General features: G+C 35.7%; 1 protein-coding gene across 1 annotated transcript in view; it reads right to left on the bottom strand.

Annotated features, from left to right (window-relative positions):
- The window catches only part of parvaa (parvin, alpha a), a 199033-nt gene that overhangs the window by 54791 nt on the left and 126737 nt on the right, over positions 1-17505 (bottom strand). Inside the window, exons 8-9 of the mRNA XM_028793917.2 lie at positions 7301-7320; positions 5200-5261 (exon numbers count right to left, since the gene is read on the bottom strand). Coding sequence (XP_028649750.1) covers positions 5200-5261; positions 7301-7320 — 82 coding nt within the window. The remainder of the gene's footprint in view (positions 1-5199; positions 5262-7300; positions 7321-17505) is intronic.

The following is a 17505-nucleotide window of genomic DNA, read 5'->3' as shown; positions in this document are numbered from 1 at the left end:
TTCAGTTGTGAGAAGCAGATCATAGAATGACTGAAAATAGTTTTGCATTTACCTTTTTAGTAAAAGGCGAGCTTTTAAGCCTGAGAAATCACCCCGTAAATGCACACGTTTAATTGCACATGTGTTAATATGTATGGTTACACAGTATTAAAAGACAGTGAACAACGTCAGTTACCTTTGTTCCCGCGTTTGATAAAAGGCGAGCTTTTAAGCCTGAGAAATCACCCCGTAAATGCACACGTTTAATTGCACATGTGTTAATATGTATGCTTACACAGTATTAAAAGACAGTCAAAAATTAACGTCATTTACCTTCGTTCCCGCGTTTGACTCGTGCTGTAAATCTCTTCCTTGTTTTTAGTTCACGTGATTACGTAGGAGGCGTGATGACGCGATACGTGACTCCGCCTCCTCCATTAGAGTATATGGACAAAAAATATGTTCCAGTTATGACCATTACGCGTAGAATTTCGAAATGAAACCTGCCTAACTTTTGTAAGTAAGCTGTAAGGAATGAGCCTGCCAAATTTCAGCCTTCCACCTACACGGGAAGTTCGAGAATTAGTGATGAGTGAGTCAGTCAGTCAGTCAGTCAGTCAGTCAGTCAGTCAGTGAGTCAGTGAGGGCTTTGCCTTTTATTAATATGTATAGATATCACTACAAACTACACTGGGTAAGTAACATATAAAAAAAATGATAATTTCTGGGTGGAGTATTCCTTTAAAATGAAAATAATGATAGGTAAAACAAGATTCAGAAGCAGTTCAACCAAGAGTCCTGTACTAAGAGTCCAACCTAAGTCTGCTGATCTCTAAGGGCCTCATGTATAATGCCGTGCGTAGAACTTACACTAAAACATGGCATACGGACAAAAGTTAAAATGTGTGTACACACAAAAAAATTCAGATGCACAAAACCGTGCATAAACCAACTTTCGCTCCATAAATCCCAGTCAGTGTGAAATGTAATGCACGTGCCCCACCCCGACTCCTCCCAGAATTACACACATTTGAATATGCAAATCAATATAAATAACCCCTTTTGTTTATGAAAAGACAATGGCAAAAGCACGGGGAAAAAAGGATTTCAGCAAATGCAAAGTGGAGGCTAGGAAACATGTACTATTAGTTGGATTAAGCAGTGGTATAAACAACAAAAAGAAGTTGATTGAGTGATACAGAGTGGCAGAGACACTCGAAAGTTCAAGTTCAGAAAGTAGCACAGTGGTAAAAAAGAATAAAAAAAGAAGTGGTGAGATATCAAAGTCGCTGTGAAAAGGAGAGTCGTAGCCCATCGTCTGAGTGTCATACGGAAGTGTATTAAGGTACAGAGAAAAGCAAAAAAAAAAAAAAATAGGGACACAGTTAAGAAAAAAAGGTCAAAATGTCGACTTTAATCTTGACATTTCCACTTTAACCTCGTAGTTTATATTGTCACTAAAGTAGAACGTCGTAAACTTCATTTTGAAATCGATGTTTAATTTACTAGGTTCTCAAATACAATTGTAACTAAAGTAGCATGTTAAATGCTTCGTATTCTGTCTTCTATAGTGTGTATATCACTTCATGCTCCTTAAACGGGCTTTTTCTTACGTCAACAGGAGCATGCAGGCACTGATCACCACACAGAATACATTACATTCATGAGATTACAGTTCTCTGAACATTTTAGAATGCTAAGATGTTTTCATGATGAAATGCATTAAAGCATGTATTAAACATGGGGTCACGGTGGCGCAGTGGAAGCGATGAGCTGGCGTTCCATTCAGGGATTGTTCCTGCCTCCCGCAAGATGCTTGCTGGGATGTGCGCGACCCTTGATAAAATAATTTATTGCAGCAATACTGTGTCTGTCAATTCCTATTCCTGTCCTTGTTTTTTCTTTATCCACGTAACCAATCACCACACAATAAGACTTGTCATAAATGTCAAACCAGCTGTAAGCTTAGAATGACGATTCATTAAAACTTTTAAGGAATATTGGAACATCTTTGTTAATACATGTTACATATGTATTATATTATTCTATCCATCTATCCATCCAGGGTTGCATCTGTCCCAGCAAGCATACAGTGCGAGGCAGGAACAATCCCTGGATGGGGTGCCAGCTCATTGCTACCGCTGTGCCACCGTACTCCCACATGTTTAATTATTAACATTATACTTTATTTAAATTAACAATTTATCTGCATAATGTAATATACATACTTTAATGCATTTCTTTTTCCAAATGATATCAAGTATACATCCCAGTATTCTAACAGCTCACAGCTTCAAGAGGATAGCTCTTGGAAATCTAAAGCGACTTAAAAGCCAGTCATCATCAACTGTAAATACAAGCTCTCTTCTATTGAACTGAATTGAATTTCTTTATTGTCATTGTATGGTACAATGAGATTCAATATGCAAATCCTCCATAAACTTATTTTCCTATAAAATGATAAAATAACAATAATAATACTACGATAAAAACAATGAAAAATATACAATATGAAAGCATAAGTACAATATACATGTAAATCTAGTGCAGATAATGCAAATGGCTCAAAAAGTAGCTCAGGATGTGCAATATTACAGTTGTAGTGCAAGTGTACACTGAGGTATTTGTAATTATAAATACAAATAGTTCTACCGGGAGCCCTTGATGGACTGATTGAGGGCGTTTAAAGCTCTTGGGATGAAACTGTGTCTGAACCTCGTGGTCCATGCAGGAAAGGTTCTGAAGTGTTTGCCGGATGGAAGTAGTTCAAATAGACTGTGTGCATTGCTGAGTAGAATCCATGCAGATGCTAGTGGCTTTCCTGATGCAGCATGTACAATAATAGATGCTGTACCCTGATAATCCTCTGCGCTCTCAACACAACCCATCGTAGAGCTTTCCAATCAGCTGCTGTACAGTTGTGATTCCACACTCAGATACAATGGGTTAAAATACTCTGAGTGGTTCACTGAGAGTAACAACACTAAAGCAGCTATGGTATTTGGAACACCTTGGCCATTCCATGCACCATTATATTATTACAGATTGATTACAATCAGGTGCCTTAACTTTATAAATGATATGCGGTTCATTTCATTGTATTTGATATAGTTCATGTCATTGATATGATTCTAAAAAGGAAAGAGAAACCACACAGGAACAGCAGCACTACTTTCACGCTGGGTGCTGTTAGTTTGCATAACCGAGCAGAAATGTACATACACAGTTTGGGAGGGGCTGTTGTGAGAATGTGTTTGGCTTTAAGGCAAGTTTAATTTTTATACATCGTGATGTGGGTGTGGAAACAGGAGTACACAAAACATTTTTGTGTGTATGCACCATTTATACATGAGGCTGAAGGTGTACCAACCAAGTATAACATTGTCATTCCAGCATTCTGATTGTAAATAAAATTTAAATGTATGTATTGAGTTGGTATTTAAGCTTAGAAAGGTCATCAGAGAGTGTCTGCTTTGGACTAAAAGTTGTACAAATTGTGATTGTTTAATATTAATATCACAAAAGACTGACCAAGTGGCTATGACCATTATACAGTTAACCTTCAGTCATCCTGTGGTGGCACGTACTCTAGTATCAACACACAAAAATGTACAAAAAAAGGCAGCAGCCAAGAAAAGAAACAAAATGGTTTAGGAAAAGAAACTATTTAATTTCAACTACTTTACATAACATACTTCAACATATTCATAACTACAAATACATGTTAGAAATGGAAACTGCAACCGTAAAAAACAGTAATTATGCACAAAGAAACAAGCTAAAAATCAAAGAAGACTGAAAAAAAAGAAATAAATTATATTTCAAACCAAAAAGAAGAAATAAATCAATTAATTTTAAACCAATTATTAACACTTGCTAAACGAGTGTCTGGCATTCTTAGAGCTTTTTAGTTTAATAAAACTAAAAAAAATAATGTGGAGGCTGTTGTTATGGAGCGTTAACTTCATAAAAAGTGTGATACAAATGCTAAAAGACTTGAGTTATTGAGAAATATGAGAAAAATTAGCTGGTGGCAAGGCTGCAGCTTACAGCTGTAGCTTATGGAAATGTATTGTGCTTTCAGTGTATCTACAGTAGGTGTACTGTTAGTAATGAAGTATTTATTTATATTAAGAATATCCAGCTAGTCATCTATTTAATAACACGATTTTTCAGTTGGTGTCATGAGAAGAACATATTTGATTACAGTAAAATATTTTTCAAATACTAATTTTATACCATCTTGAAAAACAATTGAAATCTTCACTCAAGGGAAATGTCAAAGGAGAGAGAAATGTTAGGTTTATGTAAGGTTATAATAATTTTTTAATACATTGTATTTAAAAACCAGCTCAGAGAATCCTGTGCTCCATAATATTATTCTATGTGCAGAATGTAAATATGTCCACATAATGTCTTCAAAATTAACCCATTCAACAATAAAAAGATGCTCAAACTGTTTATGATACTCTAAATGGTACAGGTTGCATTATTTTTGGATGGACAGTTACAAGCCTATAAAGGACATTTTTGATCATATTACTGCTTCAAGACACTCTTTCAGGATATGGTTCAGAATGAATTGCTACAAAATTATTAACTAACAGTGATCTAGAATCCCAAAGAATACTGGGGCATTAATTCATTTGGGGGAAGATTTTTTTTAATTAATGTGGTGTATCTCATCCATTTGCTGCACATATTCACAAATGATGATCAAGGGTCCGTGAAACAGCATCTCTCCTTCAACTGCAGCTATACTTATTGTCTATGAATTTTCAAGTACAGTGGGCTAATAATATAATTTTATGCCACCTTTACATATCTGCCACAGACAAAATATGATCTGAGGAATTTCAGTAAAATTTTAATGACCTAGTGGATTTATTTGTGAGTAAAACAAGAAAGAAATATATCAAAATAATTTCAATCTACTTCAAGTGAGACTGCAGTAATATACAATTTAAATTTCTATATGTATATATTGTTTGTGTTTACTGCAAAACAACACTACTTCATTATGGGAATGAGGGCCTTTTAAGAACTATTGCTGCTGTACATATAAAGTAGGTACTTGATTTCTTAAGTTTGTGTAACTAACTGAAGTCACTTTTGACAACACTTCCTCTGGCAGCAATCCTAACTAGGGTAAGCAAGCTCTGAAAACTAACTGATGAATGAGTAGCTCATTCTTTAAGAAAGCCTAGAAAATGATCAAACCTTTTTCACGACATTAAGCTTGTCCGGTGCATGATCAAACAAAGTGTCAAATGCATCTCTTTCTGTAAAATAAAAAAAAAAAGTTTTAAAACAGACATATAAATTAGCAATATCAATTTAACAAACTTTAGATGGATCAAAGAAGAAAAACATTTTCAATTCATATAAATAGAATGAACAAGGTGCTGGATGCCTTCTTTCACAACTATCTTATTACAATTCATAATTTATACTTCATATTAAGAGTGTGGATGCACAAACATAATTATCACTAAAGTTTTTTAAATACAGAAAAAATTTATAATTTGAATTCTCTTGTTGACTCAAATAAATGCTTATTTGTAAGTGTAATGTGGACAATTTATTATAAGACTTCCTAAGTCTTTTATATACAGTTTTGCTTTGGAAAAAGGACAATTTTAATCAATGAGATGACTATATATATTTTGCATGAATGCTGGACTGGTTGAGTAAATCACATGATCATATATTTGGCTAAATAACAAAATCTGCAACTGAAAAGTGAGATTATGTTAACATATTCAAACCTGCATACACACACACACATATATATATAATGTTCTACAATTTGCCTAATTTTGATAAGGGCTGTGGGGGGGGTGGAGCAACCCCACAAGGCACAAGTCAAGTGAGCACCCTCAACAGGGGGCCAGCCCACCACAAGTCTTTAGGATTTGAAGGAAAGCAGAGTACCCAGAACTGCTCATTACTATGTTACTATACATAAATTACACTTCACCATTTGCATAATTTACACCAGACTCTTTAACTACTGCTGGGTGACACACGGGCAAGGCTCCAATGTGTCCTCAAGGTGCAGTCAGTAAGCTTCAGAACCTTACTCTGCCTCAGTGTGCAACTCATCTTGCTTTCTTTCCTGCCCAGCTAACCTAGGTCTTGGAATCCATTCTTATACATGAAGTAGAAATCTGAAATGTTAGTTTTCCTTACAAGCATTGTTCAAACCGGGCACAGGCTATTCACCACATTAACATATTAATGTGTTAAACCTAATAGTAACGTTGTTTTAAATATGTAAATGTAAGACTTATGGAACTAGCTCATCCTGCTTCTTAAAGTGTCCACTTTAATTTGTGAGATCATTTATTTTTGGCTGTCACACACATACTGACAGTTAACTTCAAATATTTAAGATGCTGTTGAATAATACTATTCACCATAATGTTATTTTTTTTTCTATTGGTTGTACATACAGTATTCTTCATGTTTAAGTAATGCAATGCATTACATTCGGAAAAAAAAAGATAAAGAGAAACAGTGTATAAGTGAAATTTCAAGTTAAAACGTTTCTGTGTTTCTTTTACCAATTATCAGACAACTGACTTTTTATGATTATTTTCATTTGGTTAACAATAACATACCAGCAATGGTTTATATTCATCAAAATAAGAAAAAAAAGTTAAAATTGAGTGACCAACCATGCATCAATGTAATGAATTATTATTATTATCAAGAACAAAAATTATTCAGTTTATATCACTGGAATATCAGTCAATAACTCTCTATTATTAACAGCTATTGTTAAATTTCTGTTCAAAATACAGACTATGTCAAACCTCACATACAGTGGCTTTTATCAAGTGAGAGACTGCAAGAGAATTTCCAACTATCATATTTGACTTGTTTAAATGAAGTACCCTACAGTAATCAGGCTTTAGATCCCAGGTGCATGTTCCTTTTTTAATACTAAACAGAGAACCACTGGGCACCTATCACCAAAAAGATTTGTTCTGGTTATGAGTTTCATTTTCTATTTCAATATAATAAGGAACTGTTCAAGAGAAGCACTGACTTTACTGTGTCAAGGGATTTAAGCTTTCTTTCTTCTTGTCTACGGTACTCCTCTTAGAATATGCAGTAATTGTTAATTTTTTTCTAGCCACTTTAATGCATAATTTTACCAAATCGAATGCAGTTAAAATTGTTAAAAGGTGAACAACTTAATATACTAGTCAGAATATCATTTCAAAAATCATCTTACAAATATTCAATATTCAAAATAAAAAACAAAATTCAAAAAAATATTTTATGAATAAAATTGATATGCAACAGTTCTCACCATGTCGTCCAGAAAAGGCCCTATAAAAAGAAGAAATAAGGTCTATTATAGCAATAACGTTTAAATAATTTATAAATTGACTAATGCTCAATAAAATAATAAGCATATATATTAGAATCAGAGAATAGAAATGAGTTTTTCTTTGGTGGGTTCTGCCATATACCGCATCTGTAGTAATTAATTTTTTGTCATTCAAACAGAGATATTTTGCTTACTAAAGAAAGGACACTGATTGGTGAATCTGGCCAATAAACCATTAGGGTAGCATATAATCTGTATAAAGTACATCTAAATAAAAAAGAAAAATCTACAATCCAAAAATCAGAAAAATTTGGAACAGTATGGAAAATGCAAATTAAAAAATGCAATATTTCTTCAATTTTCTTTGATGTACATTTCATTGCACAACTCAAGACATTTTATGTTTTGTCTGGTCAGCTTCATTTAATTTGTTAATATACATCCATTCCTGCATTTCTGGCCTGCAATACATTCCAAAAGTTGGGATGGTGAAGCATTCACCACTTAGTAATTTTGCCATTCCTTCTCACAACATTTGAAAGACATTTTGGCACTGAGGATGCAAAGCGAGTGTGTTTCAGGTGTTATTTTCCCCCATTCTTCCGGCAAACACGTCTTAAGATGTGCAGAAGTACAGGGTGGTGGTTGTCACATTTTTTGTTTCAAAATTCTCCACACATTCTTTTTTGGAGACAGGTCAAGACTGCAGACATGCCAGTCCAGTACCCGTACCGTCTTCTGTTGCCATGCCTTTGCAAGGTGGGCAGAATGTGGTTTTGCATTGTCTTGTTGAAAAATGCATGGACGTTCCTGGAAAAGACGTCGGCTTGAAATCACCATATGTTGCTCTAAAATCCTAATGTACTTTTCTGCATTAATGTTGCCATCACAGAATGCAAATTACCTTTGTCAAGGGCACTGACACAACCACATACCGTGACAGACCCGGACTTTTGGACGTGTTGCTCATAACAGTCTGGATCGTCCTTTTTGTCTTTGGTCTGCAGCACATGGTATCCATTTCTTCCAAAAAAGATCTGGAATACTGATTTGTCTGACCACAATACATTTTAAAATCCTCTGCCTATCTTTGCTCCTCAAAGACTCAGCCTTTTGTGGATTTGTACCAAATCATGATTTCACTAACATATTTGAAATCACATCACTATGTATTGATTTTATCTAATTACTGGACCTAATTTGCCTCTGCCCCAACTTTTTTTTGGAATGTGTTCCAAGTCTGAAATGCAGGAATGGATGTATATTATTAACAAATGAAATGAAGTTCACCAGACAAATCATATCTTGGGATCATACTGTCTGCAATGAAATAAAAGTCAAACTAAATTTAAGAATCACTTTTTTTTTTTTTTTTTTTTTGCATTTTCAATACTATCCCATCCTTTTCTGAATTGGTATTTTATATACAATGTCAACTCTAAAAGCCAGATTATTCAGTAGTTTAGAGTTCACAGAGCTGTCTTTTTTCATTTCATTTGATGAGGGTGAAACAATGAGTTCAATTACAAATTCAGTTGTTTATATGCAGCCAATCTTGGTGTTTGGACTACTCTCACTCATCCAAGTACTTAAAAAGTCCATTCATCTCCACTCATTCCAATTCAAGGCAGATATCTTCAGGGGTCTTTGTGAATAAAAATTTCTGTTTGTACTGCCACAGATAGTGAAGGTAGTGGTTATTTTTATAAAAGACCAACAGAAGAGACGTGAGCACACAGTCAAGCAAATATTTGTAACAAGGAAATCAAATGAATACTGTCTGCAAATAAGAAAACAAAACCTTAAGTTTTGTTCCATAAAAGACGTTGTGCCAGGAACACTAAGTAAGCACACGCTAAACTCTCATTTTTTTTTTTCTCCACAAACTAAGATCATAAGGAAGCACTCTGTAAAACCTTTATACCACCTTACACTGATGTCAATTCAAGGTCATTTTCATAGCTTAGTTTGAAAAATATTTGAACATAATTAAAACAAACTTAAAACAAGAAAACTGTAAAGAAAAATAAAATTTTAATGTTTCAAAACCAAAGAAGAACCTGAAAGAAAAATTCCCCAATAGGACAGAAAAAAATAAAACTTAACGCAGGTGTGTTTTACTTCAGTTAGATAAGTGTTAGGCTACTCGTTAATTTAAAAAGTAATCTGACTACAAAACGCATGTTACTTTTAACATGCTACCCTACTGCTCTGAAGATTATGTTGCTGAGTTTAGCACTGTACATTCAGCACTTCAGCATAAATTTAGTGATTTCTGAAATATTGAGACAGACTATTTCACCCTGGAGAAGAAAAATTGCGATGGCCCAAACATTTGCCTCTGAAAATGAATTTTGTTAATGCTTCTACCCTTCGCTGTTAAAAACATGCGCAAAGCAAATACATGCATACAATTAAAGAGTGCAATGGGCATGTGCAGACAACAAAATCCTTAACAGCAGACTGATTAAGGGTTGACATGGCCACAAAATGGGGTTATTCACAACGAAATCTACTTCTGTTAACCAGGTTTCTCTATGGGTAAGGGGTTACGTAGCATCTTAGAAACCAGGTTTCTGTGAATATCCCATTATTGAGGGAAACTGCTACTTCCACAATTTAATATCCTGCACCTTCCCCACCATAGTAAGAGACTGGCAAATGGAAAACAACAGAGTGAGTTGATTGGGAGGAATCATTTGAAGTCAATGTGTCATTTCCAAATGTTCATCTTTCCCTTTATACTACTTATACAGCAGATTGGGGATTTTTAGTTTTAGTTTCGACCTATAATTTGTACCCAAAGTGTACCAGATAGAACTACTACTGAAGATGACACATAATGATCAGGTTCAGGAAAGTACATGTAAGGATGTTAATGTATTGATTTGATACTCTGAAAAGCTCATTCTATATATGGTGTATGTGTTATGGAAATTTAGTGTTTGCTAGGTGGCTAGGTAAGGCGAAGGGGTTGGAACAGAAAAGAAACATTTATTGGGTATAAGGACCAAAACTAATAACTGCATTTTTAAACTTTAATGGCTGACGAAGGATTTTGATTCATTGGTTTTATTCATATCAGGATCAAATTTTAAAAAATTGTGAGTAAAAAAATATTTATAAATTATTTTGCTTAAGTTAGCTTTATAATGAAACCCTACTGATTTATGAATTATTCTCCAGGAAAATTAAGTTCTGTAGTTAAGGTCATAATGGTAAACCTTTGAAAATGCCCATGTTTGTGTACAATATGGTAAACAATCTTGTATCAATAAATTTCAATCATAAGTTAAACACTGAGGACTCCATGGGGAACTCCAGCTCCCCAAACACCCAACACAAGCATGCATGGGTACAAGTTAAAAGCCTAAAGAGTCTTTACTGTGGGAAACTCTTTAAAGCAGGTGTTTCCCACTACCACAGCCACAAGTAGAATAAAGCACTAAGCACAGTATAGCACAATACAACTCTCTCTCTTTCACTGCCTCCTCCACTCCTCCATGCAAGTGTTGTCCACTTCCAGGCAGCATCTTTTATCTAATCCCCATGAGTGCTTCTGGTGACAAAGCAGCTCTGAAGCACTTCCGGGTGAGATTGGAACCCTATGGAGTAAGGACTCCCAAATCCTGCCGCTCGCCCTGGCGCTCCCTACAGGACCCAACAAGGCTATCACCCAGGATTACAATAGCGGGCATACGTTGAGGACACCCATGCGTGGATCAACTGGACTCTGGACTCAACTGCCATCTAGCAGTTCTGGGGAGATAATGTCCTGTGCACACTTTCTCTCCCTGTTGTTCCATCCCCAGGGCATTCTGACTGGGTAGGATTCGGGCCATCCCATACAATACATAAATGCCTTCAGTTTGTAGGAATCCAGTTAAAAGTATATGGTATGCAATTATCACTGAAGTGGTTAAACATAGTATAACTTTTATAGTAACTACAGTAAAACCTCGATTATCTGCCACTTGATTAACAGTCAGGGCCAAAAAGGAGAAGAAAAAAAAACATTGCACACACCAGTGTCTACCTATTACTGTACTACTACTGCCATGCAGTACGCTATGAGCTTTGCACATTGGAACAACATTCCCCAGCACCACAGTGTCACTTACGTACCTCCAGTTTTAACAGTGTTTTGTAACTTTTCTCTTTTTTTATAATTATAATCTACTATACATTGTTTTGGCTGATAAACATATGCATGTGGTGTTGGAATTGTCACAAAATCTAAATTATTACACATTTACGAAATGGCGAAAGTGTTTCAATTATCGCTTCAATTTAAACACTAGGAAGAACGGTGAATGATATAAAGCATGATCCCGACACAATTGAAAAACCACTGATGGTATGTTATTGTGTATTAATGTTAATATTCTTCTATTAGGTTTTGTTAATGTATTGCGAAATGCAGGCAGCTTGTGATGCACTGTACGGGAGCAGAAAGGGAGGAATGAATGCTGTAAGTGATGGGACTGGGTGAAGGGCTTCTGTTCTGTAAGGGGCGGACATGCCCCTTAGGAGATGAGTGACAGAAGTTAGGAGTACAAGAAAGGTGCAGTGTAAGAAAGTTTTGAGTAGGGAGTCAGGAGACAATAAGCAGAAGTGTTTGCAATATAGAGAAAAAAAGAATGTAAGTGGCAGGAGATAAACTGATTTGTAGTTAAAGCTTTCTTTTATTGTTTTGGAGGTGTGCTCCATAACCCAGATAACAGCGTGTAAGACAGGACACCGTTTGTTACAGAACAAAGACTTCAAGTAAAACATAGAAAACTCCAGTATCTCTGAGGTGTATTTTCTTATTATGATGGTCATAACAATATTATCACAAGTTAATTAATTTTGTTAAAGCTATACTATATTTTGTTAATATAGTTTTGCTTTGTAAATAAATACAACTATTCGCCAAACTAATCTACTGTGTATCATTGTTAAAGTAGCTGTTCTGTTATCCCTCTTTTCTCTCATCCGTCACGGCCTTGGCCCTGAGCCCTGACAGATAGACCCCTGTGCTTTATTAACATTTTATATGTGATACAGTAATACAGTGTTATTCATTGCTACAATTTGTAGGTTGCATATCTGCTCATTCATAGATGAACCAAACTATGAGTACACCTACAGACACCTTTAAAATCAAAGAATCAATTAGCGCTGTCAAAGTTTTAATGCATTGGATTAATTTTAAAAGGCATAATGCATAATTTTTCGTTAATTATGTTAATTTGACACCTTTTGCTATCAAACCAAATGTTTTTAAATGGTTGAGGGGCTGTGGCCCCAGTGAAGTTGAAAAAAAAAAACAGATCTAGTTTTAAATTGCTTAATTTGCCTAGGATTTAAATAAACAAAGGTAACTAAAAATGTTCTTGAGTTGTTACATTAAAGTAATTGTATATGAATATAGTTCTACAAGATAGCGGCACGTGGTACACAAACAGCTGTCAGAATATGTACATGGGTTCAGTTTTGTAGGGGGTTTAAGGGTGAAAAGTGTGACTTAAATGACCATTAGTTACAAAAGCAACTTGAGTATTGATGTGGTTCGAGTCCACCACTCACTCTTAGGCCAGGTTTATACTTTGTGCGACGCAACACATGCTCCAGTGGACGCCACTGTTACACAAGCGTTTTACTTTTTATACTTGTGCATGTACTTTACGTAAATCTGGAAGAATCCACCAGGTGGCCGTGTGAGATATTATCACCTGATAACAGGCTCGGCTTCATTGTGTTGTGAACTGCTTGGAACACCCATTAAATTCTGATGACACCTTGTCACAGTATCTCTGAAAAGGATGTTTAATGATTAAATTCATCAATCCAGGGATGTGCCCATTCCAGATAGCATTGGGCATGAGGCAGAAACAATCCCTGGACGGTGCATCAGCTCATCGCAAGGTGATGAATACAAGCACTCACATACACTAGCGTCATTTTAGTGTCACCAAATTTGCATATGTTTGGAAGGAAACCAGAGCACACTGTGGAAACCCATCAGGAAAACATGTAAACTCCAGGCATGGAATACCAGCGACGTGACTCCCTGTGAGACAGTACGTTACCGCTCCACCACCGTGTCACCCCCATGTGTGTAATTATTAACAGTATTCATTACTTAAACGAAATTAACAATTTATCTGTAAAATGTAACATACATACTTTAATGCATTTCATCATGAAAGTGATAAGCTAAGGATTCTAAATGTGCAGAGAGTTGGAATATCATACATTTAATGTGTTCTGTGTGGTAATCTATTGCTGTTTGCCGCTACTGTCAGGTCAGGAGGAAGCCCCAGAAGCTCATAACAATTAACAACTGGGATGACAACTGGGATACAGCACTGTACATTATGTTGCTGTTGTGTAGTTGGAAAAAAAAAAGATGGCATGTGTATCGTGTCATTACGATCAGGAATATGCGACGCTTCAATATAAAAGTACCACGAATGCATTTGTATGTCAGCATTTTGCTTCACCACATTGAGCCATTCATCAAACATCAAAGCACGCATATCGATCCTGTATGAACATGTAGATAGTAAACAGAGGCTCTGATGTCACATTCTGACTTTTATCACACTATGCCCCCCGACTTTTTGCTGGTACTGCAACTTGCGCACGCGTAGGGTTAATTTCTGAGGACATACTCAGAGGATGCGTCAAATGAACACTGGGAAAGCGTGCGCGTATGCGTTCTGAACATGAAGTATAAACGAGCCCTTACAATTCTCCTGCTCCAAGACTCCACTATTCTCTTCCCCATCCTCACTTCCTCTTCCCTGTTCATTACCAAATCGAAGTCTTCTACCACACAGCTAGATCAATCAATTTTTGTGAAAACAGCATTTCAGCACACAACCTCATGAATAGGCTGTATATTGTGCCTTTTTCCCGCTCACTCTCTCTCTCAGGATTGGTCCTTCAGCGCTACAAGATTTTTTTGTTTTGGTAAAGTTCTTTTTGGTACCATCATTTATAGAAATGTTTTAGAAATTTGCTGAATAATATACAAGTGTCTAAAATTTCATTTTAACGTAATTAATAATAATCCACAGCAGAAAGCTATTTGTTCAGACCGATTTGCCAATGTTTAGTAACCTTCATCCTTCCTTTAAAAACAAATACAAGAATAGGCTGAAGTTAGAAGCAGAACTATGCTTAAAGTTATCAAAACTAGAACCCACCATTGACAATGATCCACCTTAATAAAGGTGTCTCTGTATGTGTCTGTGTATCTGTATGTCCATCCAGGGCTATGTCTCTGCTGTATGCCACTTGGTACGGGATGCATAAAAACAGTATTTTTATTTATGACACAACATCTTTTAGAATGAAAAATCCAATGTATTACTACAAATGTATGTGATGTATCATGTGATGGAACTAATAATGCAATGAACTGTATTAATACATGTATTAGAATATACATTCCAAAAGATAGTGTACTTCAAACATAAATTCTGAATTTACTGAGGTCTACATTTAAAAACTATATCTCAAATAAGAGCACAGCTAGTTACCATATGAAATATATCAACACTCCACCTTCAGAACTGACTTTGAGTTACTTTTCTGATTCTTTTGATCTGGATTCATTTGTAACGGTAAAATTTTAGTAAATTTAAAATATGGTAATTTTAGGCTAACTTTGATTCCTTACCAAACTATGCTACTGTTCTTACATTAAAAAATGACTTATTAAAAAAGCATTTGAGGTGTATAAGACAAACATAAAGACACTACCACGCAAAAAGCTCTCTAATCACTTGTTAAAACATAAATGACCACTAAAGCTATACAAGTTTAATTTACAGCATTGCACATAAGACTTGCTTTTGGCTGCTGTTAAGGAGCAATGTGGACATTTTACATTTGTGAATTTCCCCTTGGGATTAATATAGTATCTATCTATCTATCTATCTATCTATCTATCTATCTATCTATCTATCTATCTATCTATCTATCTATCTATCTATCTATCTATCTATCTATCTATCTATCTATCTAATACTTGTCTTTTTACTGCCTTTTCAATGGTGAAAAGCATGCATTGGTGAGGCCAAATTTTCATGCAATAGATATTTGTGAAATGTATTTGAAAAAGAAGTTGTGCTACTTGAAAAAAGTAAGAGATGTAAATTAATATAAATACTAGCTTTAAGGAGAAAACAAGGGTGAAATATTCCCTTGTATTGTAAGAGATAATTATTATTCTTTTCCCTACCACCAAACCCAGTTGTATAACTGTTTTTCCAAAAAAGTGTGTATTAAATACAGTATGTTTGGTCCCCCTTCGTATGTGGAACATGTGCCAATAGGTAAACCTTCAAACTTGCTGTTTTAAAGTTGTGGTCCCTGTTGTGATGTAGAAGATGGGTGTAAAACTACAATTATCTCTAGGATTTTTTTTAATAGTTACTTTGGTTGCTTGGAACAGTACTGGTTTGTGCAATATTTGCTTTATGCGTAAAATAGACTCACAAGTATACCAGATTGCTAGTGATATTCAACCAGTGTGAACTGGCAACTGCAATGTGGCATGAAAACCTCAATCCAACATATAAACATATACCAGTAAAAAAAAAAATAGATGAAATGGATATAATGGGCACATAAAATAATGCTGGGATAAAAAAATAAATATTAAAAAAGAATTTTTCAAAGGCATCACAAGAAACAATTAGCTTTTATAGCAGTAAATACAAAAGATAACAAGATTATCAGCCTGGTTTTGGTTCCTGGTATCAGTGGGGAAGGAGCAATAGAATAAGAACTAAGGAGATCAGGCAAAGTCACAGGCATAAAGGCTTCTGAAACTTTAATAGTTGTTACAGCTTATACCATCTGTGAACAGCATTCGCTAAGAGAGGGAGATCCTCTGCGTGGCTATTGCCACAACTTTCATCTTGCATGAAGGGACAGGAATGCACAGGTAGCCTTTAACTACAGTATCTATGCCATCTTTGTGTACCTCATTTTGCTATATCTAGTTACGCCAAGTGGTCTGCTGTGGGCAGAAGCAGTCCATTATTCCTAGTTTTAACACAAAACCGTTCTTGACAGGCATTGTGACCACCTTTTATAATCTTTCCTGCTGTTAAAAAAGCAAAACTATGTTGGAAACTTCAGCTACAACAACCGCATAAACAGTCCATGAGTTCATCAGGGAGGCATGCTGCCCACCTTCTATATTCCTGGGTATGTACTGTATGTATGGATAAGCAATTAATTTGTTGCAAGGGAAAATGGCTTTTTACAAAAGTTCAATAAATAAACAAATATCAGCCTCCCTCAAATACACCCCAGAATTGCTAAACAGAAAGAAAATATTCAGACTTGGACAAAGATAAAGGGAGCAGTCACAGTGAGGCATTATAAAGATGTACTGAAGTAGTTATTAAGGAACCCCAGAAGCATTTCTGTACATTCGTTTGTTGAATAATTTGTTAGCTGAAAGTGTTAGTGTCAGACAGAGGACGTGAAGCACTGTTTATAATGGCACTCAGTGTTACTTTCATTCTATTCTTTGCTACTCCATCCAGGGGGTCAAATTATGTCTCATAACTGAGCCCGCCTTTTTTCAGTGGGCCACTCTTCAGTTGATGTTACTAGCTTAGCACGCCAATGTGCAGAAAACTGTACTGTCCATCACTGACTTGTAAAACATGATTCATGTTAAAAAAAGCACAGTCTCCTAAAAAAAGCCTGCTCTATCCTTTCTTATACAGTTCCTCTGTGTTACAAGACAAGTCCAGCATGTCACTGAAATAGACCTCCCCCACAAACCCCAAAATACTTATGGCAGTTCAACTATTCCTCATGCACTCTTGGGACAGTGACTCAGCATAGAGGCTCCTTGGTGCAATGCATACATTATATCACTGCAGTATCATCTGATAATTCCTGCATGTGACATGGTTTGGTGTCATATTTATAGTCAGAGGTGTGCAGGTGAAGAGAGACAGACTGTTCCTTCTGGTGCTCTAGTGTTGCTTATATTTATATCAGAGACACTGTCCTCATAAAACTGCGGTCTTCCTGGCAGATAGTCCACTGTTGAGGATACTGTGGGCTCAGGCACCTGTATGTCTCTGAGCTTACCCCTTAACAGGGATAGCTGGATGGTAGCGAAGCCATTGGAGAAATAAAAAAAAATAATCCTCATAGTGCTG

The sequence above is a fragment of the Erpetoichthys calabaricus genome, chromosome 2 (assembly GCF_900747795.2).
Source record: "Erpetoichthys calabaricus chromosome 2, fErpCal1.3, whole genome shotgun sequence".
In the NCBI taxonomy this organism is placed as follows: domain Eukaryota; kingdom Metazoa; phylum Chordata; class Cladistia; order Polypteriformes; family Polypteridae; genus Erpetoichthys; species Erpetoichthys calabaricus.
This window is presented reverse-complemented; position numbering and strand designations above follow the sequence as displayed.